Here is an 18,330-nt window from a genome sequence, read left to right on the forward strand (position 1 = left end):
ATAAGTGAAAAACAAGGCTCTGCTGGAATTGCTACCCTGGTGCTTAAGTTTTGTGGTCAGAAAATGGCAACAGGGATTTTTCATTTTCCTGCTGTCTGGTTCCTGGGAGCTGCAGGCCCTGTTCCCTGCAGCCCAGGAGGAGCATCCTCAGAGTCCAGCTCACCTCCTTGAGCTGCCCAGCTCTGTGGGGCTTCCCTGGGGAAGAGACTTCCTGAAATCAAAGAGAATATTTCCTGAGTTCAGATTCTCTGAGCCTGCCCTACTGAAAATCCATGGTGTATTTAAATACTAGTTTCTGGGGAACAGTCAGAAGCATTTTTTTCCTCTTTAACTTCTTTTATTAATCTTTAGGAAATAGTAAAGCTGTAAAGGCTGCACTGCCCTCTGCAGAGAGAATCTGTGCAGCAGAAAAGTCATGTTCTGGAAAGCTACACTTGTAAATGCACTCTATTTAGGATTTAGTAGAGCAGGGTTTGTTATTTTTAGTGATGAAGTGTGCCCAAATGCCAGAAACTCAGGTGTGATGCAGATCACGTGCTTTGATTTTCAGGCATAACATCGAATGTCTCACCATGGAGTCTGCAAACGATATCCTGGTCCCCTCTTTTGATGGAAGGAGGAAGCACTGTGTTTTCCAAGGTGACCTGCTACTGTTCAGCTGTGCTGGCTCCCACCCTGTGCACAGAAGGATCTGCCCCTGCAGGGACTACATCAAGGGGCAGGTTGCACTCTGCAAGGACTGCCTATAGCAGCAGCAGGGCTGCTCCCACTGGGGACAACGTGAGTAGTTTGGAGAGGAGTTCCTCAGTACTCCCTGCACTTTGGTCCAGGTTTTCCACTGCAGGCAGAGCTATCATTGCTGGGCAGAATTATCTACTAAGAGAGGAGGGATTCATAATAAACAGCTAGAACTGATCTTTTCTTCCTGTAAGGACATTTGCTGTGTCACTCCTCAGATTCCTTCAGCTGTTTGCGAAGAGAAACGAGTCTCATGTTCGACAGTGGTTTGAAGATGACTGCACAGAATAGTTTGTAGAAAATTTCCAGACCCATCAAACTTCTGCTTTTGTGTTTTGGGTGAAGTGTTTTCTAATTTTTTTAATGAGTTAGAACATCCCCCATCACGGTTAGCTAAAGGATCTCAACTTCATTCCAGTAAAAAATTGGAAAAAGTGTGCTTGAAGGAGGGGATGCTGGGGAAGGAGGACTGACATTTTGTTCAAGGTGCACTGGTTTGGGTACAGCTTTGGCTTGAATGGCTACAAAGTGATTTACTTCCCAAGGACTTGGAATAATGAGAGAGCTCTGTACTCTGCTGTTCGGTTATTTGGGCCCAGTTTTGTTTGGCTTGGTTTTTTTCCTTTTTTTAAAACTAAATCTTTGTATACAACAAGGTATTGTCTGCATCACAGCTGCTGCACCAGAGCAGCCTAAGCAGAGTGCCACAAATGAGCAAATAGGCTCAGTTGCCAGCATGTGACACATCTTGGTGACTGCACAGCTCACTGGGGTTGTGGCATTCTTCAGTGTGGAAAAGCTACAAAAACACACAACCATTTTTGGAATGGACTCATCACAGTTTACTGGTCCCATTTAGAGAGTAATCCTTGGAATTTGCCCATGCTTCTGTTGTAGTCTGTCTACTAGAAATACTGTGTGAAGCAAAAAGTATTCAGCATCATTGGAACAATATTATCATTAGAGCCTCAGTTTGCTATGGCTTCCAGTAGTCAAAGTGTTGCTGAATGACATAGAAAGGTTAAATTAAGCTAACTATAATTATTGTATGGTGGAAATGTAAAATGTCTTCACAACTAGCTAGGTTTTTAAAGAGATTTTTTTTTTTTTCTGGAGGATAAGTAAGATGAGATAAAGAAGTTAAAAGAATTAATCAATCATCTGGGGTTCCTTGATTATTTTTTTTCCTGGTTTTAGGGGGCTGCTTGTTTCTTCTTCCCTTTTTATCAGGCACACCAATTGTAAATTTAAAAGAAAACAATTTAAAAGTTCAGAATTTAAATCAAAGTTGGTTGGGTTTTTGGTTTTTTTTTGTTTGAGAGAAGCAAGTTAACTCGTCTACACTGCCTTCTTTTTAGAGGTAATTTTTGTTATTTTCAGCAGAAGATGACATGCTTGACAGCACCATTTACAGTCAGGAAGTTACATGTTAAGATTAGGGAGAAACAAATCTGCAGTCAGAGTCTGTAGGTTTGCAATTTGGACATGCTCTCACCATGCTGGAATAAAACCTCAAATCAGTACAGATTTATTTTTTTTTTTCCATAAAGATTACCAGGTAGTAATGAAAGGCATAGATGCTTTACATTTTCCTTTCTTGGGCATATCTGCTTGGTTCAGATTTTTCTTGTAAGCAGTGTTTATTATCTGTGTGGGAGTATTGATGGATGTGGTAAGCTACCAAAGACCAGGCAAGGAAGATGCTCTTGCACTGTGGATAAATCCTCCAGAGCAGTCTATAATTTAACTTCCAATGTAAAAGCAGTGAATGAGCCTTTTCAAGCATTTGGTTTCCTTCATCAACACTCTTGACAGTGTTCCCCTGTAACACTCCATAACATCACTGCACAGCACAGGAGGTTGTTGAGTATCCAAAAAGGGTCTGTGGGAGCTGTTGAACAGCAGGGTCACCAGGATCTGGGTTTGATGATGTGAAAATCTGCTGTATTTTAGATTAATTTCCCAGAAACAGAACAGCTGGGTTCCCTAATGGGAGGCAAAATTTTTGTATGAAAAGAAAACAAACCCAAACCAGTATGAAAATCCCTCCTGTTGCCATAGCTCAGCATGTGCTTCAGTCAGCACAAATGGAGTTTACCATAGTTTCACTGTCCTGGGGGAGGACAATTGGAAGTGGGTCTGAGCAGGCACAACAACTCATTCTGTATTTATATAAAATATCCCCTGCAGACCTGTGCATATTTGTGCAACTAGAAAATCTTGCCTATCACAGTGTATGAACTTCCAGCTGGTGCTGAAAGCAAAGGCAGCAGCAGGACTTGTCTTCACCAGTTCAGCCTGGTGTTTTGCAGGCAGGAATTGATTTTGGACTGGGATATCACAGAGTTATGTTGGAAACAAAGATTTGTGTGTGTGCACTTAAAGGATGCAAAACGTGGGTTTTGCTGTAGTGTAATTCTTTGCTGTAAATACCTGTTTGCTTGGTTCCCCCTGCTGTAAGGCCCACATGACAATACATAATGCATTCTGAACCTTTCAAGATGGGAGGGGTTTAGTATTTGTTATTATAAGATTTTCTGGTCTAGTGCTTTGCTCAATGCTAAGTTTGCCTTTACCACAGCAGGGAGAGTTTATGATAAGCTCTGTTTTTTCATGCTGTAGCACTGTTTCTAGTCTGCTGAACTGAGTTACTGCATTCTGGCCAAAATGAAGCAGCAGCACCGAAGCCACTTGCGTTTCAGCCAGGGACAGAACATCCAAATTGGCTTCAGAGTCAGTGGTCTCTGATCTTATTTCCACTGAAACCTATAGAGAAGACTCATTAATCTTGAAGAATAACCAATCAAGACTTACAGCTTCAGTCTATATTCCTGTAAAAGGAGACTATCCTGGGAACTGTAAGTGCAGAGACTCTGCAGGCGTTGCTCACTCGCGCTCCCATCGCAGCCGCGTTCCCTCGTGCAGTCAGAAATTGGTGACCCCTTCTGCAGGTAAACACTCAGGCAAATCCATGTGAGACTAGTGAAGAGTTTGATTTACTAAAACCTGCCATAGATATCCACCTTTCAGGCTGGTGGGCAGCTTTCTGTCCCTGTTCTATAACTATTTGGTTTCTAACTGAAGAATAAAGGTGCAGTCCAATTCTTGCACTCCAGCAAGGACACCAGAGAGGGGAGAGAGCTGCTGATTTCAGTCTGACAGCAGAGCTTGCAGCTTCCTTTGCTCACAAGTCAGGTTTTTGCATGACTGCATTTGAATATATTGATCTGCCATCGATGGGAAAAAAATGTCAAAAGTTGAATACAGAACCATTTTACAAGCTTTTAAACATATCTCTCATATCAAGACATTCTTTGTTTTAAAATTTTGTATTTTTGTATGTGACCTAGTTTTTTTCAAAAATCTTGTTCCTACGGGATTAGAAAACTTGAGAGAAGCATTTACATATTTATTAAAATTAACATAAAATGCTTGCCTTTGAAAGGTAAAGTTGGTAAATACACACTGTTTAAAAATGCCAATAAAAACCTCATTTATTTCATATATGCAAGTTGATTTGCACATGTATAAATAGAGTTGCTTTTTGCATTTTTTGCTTAGTTTCTATGTTTCTTTTTGTAATTTATAGTTGCAGCAGTGTGTTTGCTTGTTTATATCAGATTATGTTTCTACAAGTATTTAATGTTTATGTGCCTTTTTTACTTTCTTTGGGGTTTGGATGTGTGTTTGGAATATGGACACTGTCTGAACAAGTATAATGGAACACTAATTCCAGGTAAATTGTGCTGATGACTCTACAACTTAGTGGTGTGAATTTTAAATGTTTTTAAGTAGTTGAGAAATCTGTTCTAAAACTATATAAGGGTTAATAAGATAAGAGATAGTATAACTTTTAATAATTCCTGCTAAACATTGCTTCTGCAAGCAGAATGCAAATTTATTGAGTATCTGTGATTTGGCATGAGAGCTCCTGCTGGGACGGGATGTCTGTTCAATGACCAGGGAGCAAAGGAAAGCCATGAACATTCCCCAGGGAGACAATGATAACAGAAACCCTCCAGGAACAGCCAGAGCTGATGGGATGAGCAGGAAAGTTGTGGATCCACGTTGAGCTTTGTGAGGTGTTGGTTTTCCAGCTGAAGATGGATGTGCAGGGGGCAGCTCCTGGTGATAGCAGGGAATACAGGGCCTTTTATCACAGCTGAACTGGCAGCTCTCAGTGGGGAGGGACTGGTCAGCTTTTTGCAGATGGATTCTCTTTTTTATTCTACTACTTTTCCACAATAATATTTTGCAAAGCAGCTGCTGATCAGATTTCAGTTGGGATGGGGTTGTAGCCAGAGCCTCTCTGCATCTTCCCAACTCTACTCTGCTCCCAGCTACTTTGTGTCAGCTTTTGCACCTTTCTGATTATCAAGGATTCAGATTCATTGACAATTTCTCTTCATATCATCAGCTCCAAGTCAGAATGTCATGCTGTACCACTGTCCTTTAAAATCCTAGGCAGCATCCTTGATTTGTCCTTAACACAAAAGACATACCCTCCCCTCTCAGAGTGCGTGGCCCTTCTGAATTGCAAAGGTGATTTATGATTCTGCACCACTGTTCATGTAAACAAAACCCAAATTGCTTTCTCAGGTATGTCTTTTGCTTAGAATTCCTTTCAGGACCAAATTTTGCTAATAAAAGAAATTAAATGGGATGAATCAGGCTGGATACAATCTTATCCAAGCCTAATTAACTTCCTGACTCCCACTGGCTTCAGTGATAGCACAACTCCTCCATTAATGTTCCTTAAAATTAAAAAAAAATCAGCCCTCCCTTTTTAATAAGTGGAAAGCACTGTATCTTAAGTGATAAAGACCAAACACTTGAGGCATGAGTACACATATCAGCAACCAGTTTTTCTTGCTGTCACAACACAGATCAGCTCTAAGTTGATGTCACGGATTAGTTGTTAAAGTATCAGTTGAAAACATGGTTAAATTGCTGCTCAGTCAACAGTTGGGAGTCTGAGGGATGGCATTTTTGATTGTTTATTTTTAGAGAGCCCAGGAGTTATCACTTTCAGATTTCCCAGTCTTTTTTCCAGGGGTGCTAACATTTGGCATGGCTGTTTCCTTGTGATGTTTGTCCTGCAGCTGCTATGCCTTCAACTTCTCACTTGTGATCTCTTTCCATCTGTAGTTCTCCTTTGGCCCCATAGTTGGAGGGATTGCTGTAAACTCAAGGAGAATAATGCACTGATAGATGTGTTTTCATTGGAGCTGAAATGGCCAGGGATATAAAGGATTTTATTGAGATTTGCTTTAATAATACTGCTGTAAATGTAACATCCAAACACACGGGTTTATAGGCAGTGACTTAAATCTCATCTACACATTTTGAAGCAGTTCTGTAGGGTTTTAAATTAGTTTGCATTTCCAAATATAATTATATTTAAATGGAATGTGTAAACAGCAACTCCATGCATCAAGTGTAAAATGTTTACTGTAGGAATGTGCTGAAAATAGCAGAGGCTGGACCCCAGAGTGCCTCAGGTGTGAGGCAGCATTCATTGAGGAAAAACAACAAAGTGCAACCATTGCTGCTGTGCCTTGCACTTTGGGACCTGTTCATTTTCATGAGTGTCATCCTTTGCATATTTGTGTAATTAGAACACACAGAAGTGTGTTTTAATTCAGCAGACCTCTCTCAAGAGCACTAAGCCACCTGTTTATTAAATGACTAAATAAAACCAGGTCCTCAAAGTTTTGATTAAATGAGTAATAACTTCACCTTCAGCACAAATAAACTTTAAAAATTAGTTGTGCTCAAGTGATTGAAACCCTTTTCTCTGCTGGGCAGATCAGTGCAGGTGCCATTTACTGAAGTGTGCTGTGCATGGGGCCAGAATTTGCCACCCTCTGTAAGGGCTCACAGAACTGAGGCACTGAGGACCCTCCTGTCCCCATGGCCACCAAAGCACCTGGCTGCTTCTGGTGCAGGAAAACTCATCTGTATTGTCACAGCAAATGCCAGCCCTGGGTCCTGCAGGAGCCACCAAATCCTTGGCTTTAAGGAGAGCTTGTAAATAATGCCTGGCATTTCCTGGAGCCATCCAGGCACCAAGTGCATGAAACACCACCTGGCTCGGGCTCCAGCAGCTGCAAAGTAGTTTGAAGTATCAAATAGGCACACAATAAATCAAGTTAAATTGCTGTCTGAGGGCAGTTAATTTTAATAGTGTAATACCCAGAACTAATTTATGTTCGTTAACAGGTCTGTTGCAGTGCAGTGACAGTGAAAAAATATTTTTAAGGAGTCATGGGTTTAATTTGGTTTTTGCAAGGAATGCAGGAGAGGAGGAGGAAATGGCAGTTTTTACCAAAGGCAAAAAGAAAGTAAATTTTGTGAGAAAAGTTACCCTTAAGATTCTAAGAAAGCTAAAGAAAATATCAGGTAATGTTTACAAAGCTAATTTGGGCTTGGAGACATTGATCCCCCTGAGCTTGCTGAGCTGGCCACTGCAGGGAGATTCTCCAGAGTGCTGTTTGAGGCAGCTCTTTGGGCTCTGGTCATTCCCTGGAGGAGTCTCCATCTTCAGGGGTGAAGAGGTCAGAGTCTGAATAAGCCCTGCAGCAGTGTAAATTGGGAAAAAACCCTACTGAATTCACTGAAAGTAAAATACTGCTTTTTGCAAACAATAATGTGTAGTCAATGAGGGATTTTAAATGTACACAAGAAGTTCAGGATGAGGCTGGTACTATGGGGTGTTTGGTTTGAATTCTCCCCTAATAGGTTAATCCCTTTTTATTTCAATGGTTGTGTTCCACTATATTACGTTCAAGCAGTTGGGTTCAAACAGAACAAAATGCAGTGGTTCAGATACTGCCAAGTTCCTGGGGTTCTATAGGATGGGATTTTTTTAATTTTTTTTTTTTTTTAGAACAGTAAATGTCTGTACTTTAATGGCATAGAAAAATGCTCTGTTTTCACTGTTGTAGAAAAAAAAACTAGGGAGAATTTATTTTTCAATAAACTTTTTTCTTGTGTGATTTGGATTTATGATTGCTTTGTGCTTAAATGGGAATGCTAGGAGCTGCCTTTTATCCCAAGATGCATTTGTGTGGCTTCTTCCAACTCTGCAGCTGGGTGATGTTTCTGTTGCTGCCCCACCTCTGCACAGGTAATCCCACACAGGTGAGTAATGAACTGCTTGCTTTGCTTGTTTTAAACCTGGGTTGGATAATAGGTTACATCAAGCCTCCTTTCAGGAGGCAGCTTTGTCACAGCAGTAGTTAGGAATTTCTGCTTTCCTGTAAATTTACAACATGCTCAATTACAGCACACACTGAATTTACAGCACACTGTAAATTTGGGAGAAAGGTAAAGTGAGACTGGAATTGCACAGTGGCCCTGCAAGACTTCCTGGCACAATACACTGTGGAGGTGAAAGAGAGAGCTGCCCTGTGGTAACAGAGCAGCTTTAGAGAGCATCCTCCTGCAGGATCCATTTCACCATGCAGAGCACTGGGGAGCTGATGAAACACTTGCATGTGGAACAAGGGCTCAGGTGTGAGGGTTTGGCACACGTGGGATTGGGGTGTGCATTCAGTGCACTTGAGAGGAGCCACATGAAATCACCTTGGCAGCTCTGAATAAATACAAATGTCCAGAGTGAAACTTCCCCAGGGGAGCTGTCAGGGTGTTTCTGTGGCACCCATTCTGCTGACAGGCATTTTCTACCCACCTCAGGTTTTGTTAGTCCAGCCAAGACTGAGGGAAGGGCTCTCTGTTGTCAGCTGCTGGGAATGTGGAGAGGTTTTGGTGGAGGCATCCAAGAGTAATAGAGAGTAATTAATGCAGGAGCAGTGTGTGCAGTGGAAAAAATAATAGTTTAAAAAAAAAAAAAAAACAGCTCTTCATCTGTTAAAAAAAGTCCATTTGCAGACAGTTGATATGTATTAAAATAAAAAATTTTTTAAAACTACACTGGAGAGAAGCAACAGCTCATTTTTTTCCAGCATTACCTTTTTCTGAGTTTGTTCTTTGTTGAGGCTTTGTTTTTTGTTTTTAATGTGGCCACACATAACTGAGTACTGTAGAATCAAAAGAGTCAAAAGTCAGCAAATATCAGCCTGAGATGCCTTGAACTGTCCCTCTCCCAATTAATGACACATCCCAGTAAGCCAGAGCATAAATAGAGATGTCAAACAGCTGCCTGCAGGCTGGGAGAGGGTCTGTGAGGTGGGTTTGGATATCCTCTTGGCCAGTCTCTTCACTGGTGACTTCTGTGCATTGTGGCCACAGAGGGTGGTTTTTCCACTGTGCAGTGCTGCTGCAAGAGCCTTTTATGGCTGTTTCAGTAAGGAAAAGTATGTGAATATCCTTCACCACTTGCCCCTTTTTATGGTCCTTGGCATACTTCCCCTTGGACTAAATCGGGTGAAAATGTTGTTGGTTCTGTGTTGCTATTCAACACACCACAATTTCCAAATGTTTCCTACCATCAAAATGAATTAGTGGAGGACACTGCTCATTCAGGCTCTTGTTCTGCTTATTTTTGGAAACATTTTCCTTCCTGTTTCATTCCCTTAATTGTTGTTCAGCTTTGACATCTAAAAAGCTGAAGAGACATCTGTAAAATGGTGAGCAGCTAGAGTTAGATGTGGGCTGTGTTGCAGTCACATAATGGAAAAAAAAATCTATGAAAATTGGAATTTGGAATAAAAAAATGCCATGCAGCTGTATTGGAAAGCTCATTTGAGGGAGCTTAAGTACTGAATACTTCAAGTCTCACATGCTTAGACTGGGTTTAGTCAAACTCCAGCTGGTAGAGAGTCCACAGATGGAAATGTTTTGCTGGGACTTCGTGCCACTCTCAAAACACTTCCCTTCAGTATGCAAGAGCTGGAGCACCCACAAATACTCTCCTGCATTTGTGTTTATGCTTGTCAGGACTTGTTATTTTATTTTATTGATTATTGAGATTGCATTTAGCTAAAAATCTTTGTAGCAAAAAAAACCTGGGAACAGTTTGCACAGACCAGGCTCCAGCTGTTTGATCTCACCATGTGTACTGCTTTGCTTGGGAGCCTTGGCTTGGGGGTCCTTGCTCCTGCCTGGCTGAAGACATCAGAGGAGATGGAGACACACCTTTGTGAGGAGACACACATCAGAGCAAACCAGTGCTGGACAAAAATGTTGAAAGAGTAAAAACTCCAAAGAAAATGTACTGAGGTGAGAGCCTTTGGGGCTCAGCAGGTAACAGCTGGTGCTCCCATCCTAAGGCAGGGTGTCTTGGAAGGGAAGCTGCCAAATCCCCCAGAGACCCCTCTTGGCTTTCATTCCCTCCCCAGCTCCATAGGAGGGTGGAATTGATGTGGTCAGCCCAAGCTGTGCTACAGGCTTGGGTTCTGCCTGCACTCATTGCTCTGTGGTAAGGTGAGGAGTGACAACAATCCCTGCAGCCTGTGTCAGCAAGAGGTGAGTTCAGAAGGGTGCTGGGTTTGGTGCCAGCAGTGGGAGCTGACAAATTGGGATTTTTCCCAGTTACTTGCCCAACTAACTTGGAAGAAAATGTGCTTTGAGCCTGTCTGCAGCTGAGTGTTGGTGCCAGTGTCAGTACTGAGCTCTGAGCTTCCCTTCTGCACTCCTGCTGAGCTGTGCCCACCACAGTGGGCAGCTGATCCCACTGAAGAGGGAAAAAGCAGGAACTATTTGGTGCTACCTCCAATACTGATCCCATGGTTGAAAGGAAAACAGCAGCTCCCAATCCTGGGGGGAACAGGAGAGGGGAATATCCCTGGCTGCTCTGTTACTTGAATTAATTTTGCTCTCACATTGCCTAACCTGCCCCACATGCCAGGCCACAGGAATGTGTTTTTGTGTGCTGCTCCTGTGCAGTTCCTGGTCCTGGATAAGCACAGCCAGAGGTGCAGGGATGGGCTCTGTCACAGCTCCTCTCGGTGGCAGCACACCAGCACAGACAGGTGAGAAATCACTGCCAGCACAGCAAAACTATGTGCAAACACTGTGAGAAGCATCTACACAAGTCTGTGAATTCCAGGGATAATCTCTGTTCAAGGAGCTTCCTTGAACAGTTCCTCTTTGACTGCCTAGGTTGTCAGGTTAGTAGCAAACATTCCTGGTTTGCATATTATTAAGGCTTAATAGATGGAACTGGATAACCTTGGGCTTTAAAGATCCTTTCCACCCCAAACTATTCTATTAATCCTTGTCCCACAGCCTAGCATCTCCCTGAGCTGGCCCACAGAAAAGGATGCCAGAAATGCCTTCACTTTTTTCCAGGCAGCTGGGCTTGCAGAAATGCAAGTGGTGCTGGCAGTGGTGAGCACCTCTGTGGTACATTCCCAGCTGCAGGTGTACCTACAGCTGCATTTCCCACATCTGAGGAGCTTCTTGTCTGGGATCTCTGCTTCAGGTCCATTTCTGGAACATCATTAGGAGCTTCTTTTGAGGCTCTCTTTCCACCATGGTTGGATGATGCTTTTTTATGGTCTGCCTACTACAGCAAGAAGTAAAATGGAATAAATTAGCAGCAGATGTTATTCTGGTGATTTTTAAAATGACAATCAGGATTCAAAGCAATCTGGCTTTTGGCTAGAAGTGAACATTATCATTTCCCATGCCTACCTGGTGTGTGGGTCATGGCTGGGGGTTCAGGATGGCAGCTCATGTGATCCTGACAGAGTTTTTGATAGCTCCCTTCTCTGCTGAGCAATATGGCCAGGTTCAAAGCATCTGCTCAGTGTCACAGCCACTTTCAGGGATTAACTTGCAATTCTGAGCTTGGCCAGGCTTTAATAAGTGTCAGTTTGCAGCCTCATTCTGGCCAGTGCTGCTCCTTGTGTGAGCACTGGGGCTCCTTCCTCACATCCTGTGCACAACAAAGAGCCCTTGGCAGGGCTGAGGGCTGCTGTGATCACCAGGCAGGTTATTATGTTGGCCAGTGCCAAGTTTCAGGTGATTAGTCCAAGTGCTTTTGAGCTGTTGCAGCTTTTGAATAGTCCACCTTCACTTAGCCTAGCTGGAAGTACACTTGCCACCTCATAGTTGGAAAAAATTAACTGGTACTGACATTTAATAAAGCAAACTCATACAGAAACTGTTCCCTGTGAGGGTGCTGGCTCAAGCAGTGTCACAGGAGATGGATGAGCAGTTATTTCTCTGCTATTGTCATGTTCCCCACAGAGTCTCCTTGATGCCTGCTGGCTTTACCACCACTTCTGAGAATCATTTTTTCCTGGACCTTGTCAAGTAGCACAAGTCATTATCTTGTATTTACCTGCTAATACTAGCAATTCTTTGAAGCATCTGTGGTAGCTGAAAACTGTCTGCAATTGGTTTAAGCTAATCTGATAAGAGTATGATTAACTTGTTTAACCACATTTCCTCTTCAGATGTCTGTACTTAGAAACATCCTCAGAGCATTCCAGAGTTCCAGAAGGAAGTGTGAAACTTCATTAACTGTTTAACCTGCCTTTGTGCATGGGCACATCTGTGCTCCTGTTTACACTCAGCATTTTAACAGAACTATTTAATGTTTGAGCTGAGTGTTGGTTTGAGTGTCATGCATACTTTCAGTGGTTTAGGACTTTGGTGTGGCAAAGGTTGTATCAGGGGTTCAGCCACTACTAAGTCCCTTCTCCTCAGTTTTCTGCAGCACTGGGCTACAAACAAGCTGCTGGACTGCACAGCCCTGGGGAGCAGCACTTCTGGTAGTTCTCAAGTGTCATTCTCAAAACTAGAAATGAGACTGGAGTGGGAATAAAGAGTTGGAAGAGGGTAAATAGTATCAAGAAAACTAAGAAACCCATGAAATGTCTAATATTGCTGATTCAGGCCCTGGCTCTGTGATTCTGAGGAAATATCAGCTCCCTTCATGGAACTGGTGTGAGAGAAGAAACATAATGGGAAAAGCAAAAGTGTAAGACATCAAGGTCTTGTGCAGGAAGACGGGGTCTGGGGGTGGCATATGATATTTAAAAATCCACCTGTGATGAGTTCAGTGAGTGCTCCTACACTTTGCAGTCCTTCTGGAGTCCTTGCTGAATGCTCCTCTGAAGCAGCTCCTTTGTCACCTTACAGCTGAGTGACATCATCCTGTGACAGCAAGGCACAAGCAACATCAGCACTGGTAGCACCACTTGGCATACAAATACACAAACTTAATTGATCCAAAAGATGGGAAAGCAAACACTAGCAGCAGAGCAAATTTCATTTTACTATAAAGAATCCTGTATCAAGGCATGTTCTCTTTCCAATGTTCTCACTCTCATAGGGGTGCTGCCAGGTCAGGGAAACCACTGGGGGGTCCCTTCCAACACAAATCAGTGGAAGTTGGCTTTTACTAGAGATCCTTAAGGACCTGGGCAAGTCTCAGATGATGGGAAATGCAGTTTTGACAACACACCTGTGTCTCCACTGTATATCCCTCACTGATCAGCCAAACTGTACATCTACTCTCATATCTGTAGTCTATTGTTGTGTACTAGAAATGGGCATTTCTAGCTACTTACCACAGTCTTATTTCAAACTCTACAGTAGTCTGTCCTATCTTTTATTCACCTGTGATAAACAGAAGCAACAATACTGATTCTCTGTTGTGCAAACCGACCTGGAATACACAAAATAAAGAGAAAATGGCTATAGCCAGAGAATCCAATTTAATAGGCTGCTATACAGGAAGACTTTGTTCTATGATACATTCTGGAAATAGTTTTCAAATGTTACTTACAGATACTGTATAAAATAGATACCAGTTTTATTGATTATACATCAAGAATCTTTGATCATTTAACCTGCTATTAAGTAATATAGAAGATGTGTGGTGGAAAGTGAGCAACACTTTACAGGACAATCTAAATCTAATAAATAGATCTGTATCTCACCACGAGATTGAGCCACTGCTGTGCCTTTGTCAGACTACAGAGCAACCACAACGTCACACACGCTGGTACAGCTGCATATGGTAAAATAGGAGATGAAAATCCCATCCCTTGAGCAGCTCCTCTTCCCTGCATGATTTTTGGCTTTGGTCTGTACAGTAATACTGTGTGTGCTTGTTGGGTCCATGCAAAGCTATGAACTGTGTCTCATTAAGAAAAAATAGAGTTTAAATTGAAGAGGTATCGTTTCAATTAATTTGGGGTTGAAATGCAGAATCTCTGATCGCAGAAAGGGCTGTACCTGCTCTTTCTGGGTGTCTATTTCAACAAGAGGGTGGAAGTAGCTACTTCAGTGTTTTAAGCAACACAGCTCTTGGTGTCCAGACTCTATGTAAGATACTCTTAGTTGAAGAGGTTAGCAAGGATTGTACTCCTGTTACAGCATGTGTTTGGGAAAATACAGGCCAGGGAAAAAAAAAAAAATCCAAAACTCAAATCTGAAACTGGCACTTCTTTACCCACAGGCTTACCACACCATCGAGAACACTTTCACTCTGGAATATACAACATGGCAGCTGGGTTCAAACTGAGAACTGCATGTTTTCTATTGTCACAGGAATCAATAGCATACTGGAAATAAATAATAATTAAAAAAAAAACCAAACCATATCGCTGCTGTTTGGCTGAATCGCAAGCAGTGTGCACAATATGCCAGATTTACAGAGAGATTTCCCATTCAAACAAACTTCAGAACAGAAACAGACCACAGGGAAGCAAACTGCATGTTGAGGAAAATACCATTGGCACCACTTTGCCAAGGATGCTGTGGTTTGCCAGTCCTTGCAGGGGCAGCACCTTCACTCAAACATCTCGTAGTGGCGCGTTTGCCTCACCCTGGGCACCATGTCAATGAGCAGCCTGCAGGGAGAGCACAGAGCATCAGAACTGAGCACACAAACAGCCATGGTTCAAAAAGGGCTCAGGCAGCATAACACCTTCTGCAGTTCTCCAGAGCAGTTAGTTTTACAGTGGAAATTGTGATTATACTGACCTACTTAAAGTGGTAGTCCCAGTTAAAATGTTAATTGGATTTTTCCAAGTTGGAAAAAATAAAAACAAACCCACAGATTCCAGCTGAGGGCTGAGTGCAGCCTGGCCAAGGCTGCTTCTCAAAGGGCATCATTCCAGCTAAGATGCCACATCTCCCACTTTCTCTTATGGCAGATAAGCAAGGGATAAAGTGCAAAATTTGAATTAGATTCTATGCAGTCAAGGGAAATAGTGGGAGCAATGAAGTGCATGGCAGAGTTTAATTTGGTTTTTTTATTCTGTTTCTGGTGTGAATCAAGAAAGCATCTTAAAATTCAAGAGAAACAGCATCTGAAACGTGAGCAGAAACCTTCAGTTCAGAAGTTGCCAAAGGAAGGGCTGGGACAGAAATCAATAGCAAGATCTCTTTAAACTCAGGCATCTTTACTTTCATCCAGACTTCCTTTGGCAAAGCAATGCTCAGAAATGAGCCATAAATGCAAGGAGGACTGCTTTTATCATTTGTGGTTATTTTTCAGATACTGTATTTCAAGTATACAAAAATCCAAAATTATTCCAAATTCTTTTTAAGTCATGGTTGCTTTCCAGCTGATGTTGGGAGGGACACAACCTATTATAACCTTTCCACACACTCTGCTCCAGATTTGGCTGCTAGTCTAAAAAATTCCAGATACTTATTTCAGTGGAATTACCTAAACTCTTAAAGGCTGTGACCTCCTAGCTGTCAGGGCCAGCCCCTCTGCCTGCTCCCAGGAGATACTCACTTGATTCCATAGGCAGATATTGTAAGTCCAATTAACACTCCTATACTGCCATCCAGGTACCAGACAGAAGAATTGTGTTTAAACACTTCTGCACTAAGAAGGATGGAAAATCCCATTATTCCACCTACAAGAGAGTTGAAACCTAGAAGGGGAGAAAAAATAATTACAGGATGAACAACAGGAGCTCATGGAAAGGAAAATGGTTTGGCACAGTAACCTGTTAAACACCCTCTCTTGGAGTTTTTATCCCATTCCATATATTTATTTACATGTTTGGCACTACTGCTTAGAGCTGAAGACATACAGGATAATTCTAGCCATATTTTCCATTTATGCTTTAGTTATACCACAGCAGCTTCTTATCTATTTACAATTTTAATGAACACCCTTCTAGATTCCTTTTTTTTTAGATTCTTTTTTTTTTTTTTTATAACCCTTTCTATTTTTCTCCAAGACAGTCCCTTCAAAATTCTCACAGAGCTTTCAGAAAAATAAATGCCCTTTTTCATACAACTCCTGTTTGATTGATTATTGATTCAGGGTTTTTTAAGTCATTCCTTGTGTTCTGTTTTTTTAGGTCCAAGTTCCCTTTTTATGACTTTTTTCCACAGTAACCCAAAAGATACTCCTGTTGTTCTACAGAAAAAAAGTCACTGAGAGTGCATTAATTTGGTAGATCTGTACACTATTTAACCTAGATAACAAATGAAATATCAAACTTGAAATATTCTGTATTTCTTGGTAAGTCAGCTCTAGCCAGCTGCTGCTTACAGGACTTAGCCAGGTTTTTGCAATTCCCCATGACTGCCAACAGTGATTCACCTGACACTTGTTCCTGAGTGTCTCCTTTGATCCACACCTCTCACATCCACTCTTTGTCTATTTATTCATTTATACTGTTAGCACATGTTGAAATTGTGTATATTGTGTCTATAAAGGATATAAAATATAACTTAATAATTAGAAATTTAAACCAGTGTTACTTCCCCTGCTCCAGTTTAATTCAGAATCATCAGCACGATATGCAAAAGAATAAAACATTTTCATGCCATTATTGGCTGATGGTTCCAAATTATTTAAAAGCTACTTGCAAAGGAAATTGTTTTCCCTTCCTGACTCTCATGTAGCCAAACCTTTATTTGCTGATGTGGCAGGAAATCATGTAATGGCTGCAGGTATTAATCCAGACACTGTTCCAAGTGTAAGGCCAGCACAGGAAAAAACAGGTGGCTAAATCTGGGTAGGAAACAGGTATCTAAAACCTACAGGAAAGAAGTTGGCTGACATCACTGACTGTCACAGAGTTGTCCTCTAAGATGTCACAAAATTCAGGGCAGGAAATGGTTATTTTTATTATCCAAAAGGCCAAGAGCTTTTGCCATAAACAAACTGTACAAATGACATTTTGCCTCATTAGGATTCATACATTTAGGCTTTAAGCCCTACTCTAAAACAAAATTATTCTAAAAAATAATTGTTAATAGAGGTCGACATGTATAAAAGAGAAATTGCTGTTCTGAAAATAAACTTATTTTTTAGGAAGAAAAAGTCATGCTCCTTTTACTCAAAACAGTTTGTTGGTCTGGAGCCAGGGATCACAGGAGGTAAATTAGCAGGAAACAGAAAACACTAAAAAAAGATATGCAAGGGAATGCTAAATCTGTCTCAGCTGCTGAACCACATTGTCTCTTCTTGGTCGTTAATAAATCAAGTACATATGTAAATGTATCTTGTGAAAGCAGATATTTAACCACACATGTTAAGATCAGCCTCCTACATTTTCCAAAGTAGCTCAAAAGTGGAGGAGAGAGATAAAAACCAGGCTGAGGTAATTGTATATTTCTTTCCTAATTTTTTTAATCAAAGAATGAGCAATCTCCAGCTCAGAAGCAGTATCATTAGCATGAGGATGTAATTATGGGCAAAGAGATTTCTCTGTCACACAGGAGAACAATTCAGAGCTGGAGTTATTTAGAAATTTTCAGTTAATATTTTGGCTGAATAAACTGCTCTGTTTCAAAACTAAACTATATTTTTTTACAGGGAACATTCCTCATTTGCCTGCCTAGGCAGAGTTCTGAAATGGTCAATGTGTCCCACTTCCAGCCTGGCAGTGAAGGAACTGGGCTGCAGTTCCCAGAATCCTTTTTGCAGGTTGGAGATATTTTTGTTTTTAAATGCCTAGAGTGGCACAGCCCATTGGAAAGAATAAGATCTCTGAGCTGGAGGTTGTTGGGAGAGAATCCCAAATGCAGGGAGGGAGTAGCTTAGTTGTAACCCCCTCACTGCTATTCTGATGCCTTTTTTGCTTCTTTCAGGTTTAAAATATAAATACTCATGAAGAATTTATTAGTGGGATGACAGACATAATACGAGTTATCACACATCATCAAGAAAAAAAATTAAGTATGTTTAATTTGCTTAAAATTAAGCAAATTTTAGGTATCTCTAGAGTAAGCTGGAAATTTAATTTCCTTTTAGTGAAATCTTTAGCAAAGAGCAAAATAATTTAGGTACCATGATCCATGAATCATGAACATTCTACAGTTTCTGTTTACTGAGTATTTCAAACTGCCCTGGCAGACAAAAACTGGGAGAGATTTGCAGGGGGTTGCCATCACTATGGCCTCACCTGTTTGAAGGGCAGATCCTTGGGATTTCTGAGGATTCAGAAGCTTGAGCTCTGTCAGTAAGAGGAATATCCAGGCCTACTTTTACAGCATGGTTTTAAACCCACCTTTAAGACCAGAAAGAGTCAGGTGCTGCACTCCTCAGCTGATGCAGTGGTGGCAGTGAGGAGTTCCAAGGATGCAGTGCAGGAGATCCTGTGCCAAACCCAGGCAGGGCCAGAGGAGGGCAGGGCAGGGAAGGGTTTTGTTTCACACCTGCCCTGCTCCAGCAGCTCTGCTGGGTGGCAGGGAAAG

At 41.6% G+C, this 18,330-nt stretch overlaps 2 protein-coding genes across 3 annotated transcripts in view; one reads left to right on the forward strand and one right to left on the reverse strand.

Moving 5' to 3' along the window:
- The window catches only part of MGAT5 (alpha-1,6-mannosylglycoprotein 6-beta-N-acetylglucosaminyltransferase), a 111,500-nt gene extending 103,764 nt beyond the window's left edge, over nt 1–7,736 (forward strand). The window contains exon 17 of the mRNA XM_079311244.1: nt 551–7,736. Within this exon, the coding sequence (XP_079167370.1) occupies nt 551–749 (199 nt within the window). The 3' untranslated portion in view covers nt 750–7,736. The remainder of the gene's footprint in view (nt 1–550) is intronic.
- A 4,845-nt stretch (nt 7,737–12,581) lies between these two features.
- The window catches only part of TMEM163 (transmembrane protein 163), an 84,170-nt gene continuing 78,421 nt past the window's right edge, over nt 12,582–18,330 (reverse strand). For both annotated transcript variants that reach the window (XM_079311255.1, XM_079311254.1), the window contains 2 exons: nt 15,407–15,548; nt 12,582–14,510 (listed from right to left, as the gene is read on the reverse strand). In XM_079311255.1, coding sequence (XP_079167381.1) covers nt 14,450–14,510; nt 15,407–15,548 — 203 coding nt within the window. In that variant the 3' untranslated portion in view covers nt 12,582–14,449. The remainder of the gene's footprint in view (nt 14,511–15,406; nt 15,549–18,330) is intronic.

This window comes from Erithacus rubecula (genome assembly GCF_903797595.1).
Source record: "Erithacus rubecula genome assembly, chromosome: 8".
In the NCBI taxonomy this organism is placed as follows: domain Eukaryota; kingdom Metazoa; phylum Chordata; class Aves; order Passeriformes; family Muscicapidae; genus Erithacus; species Erithacus rubecula.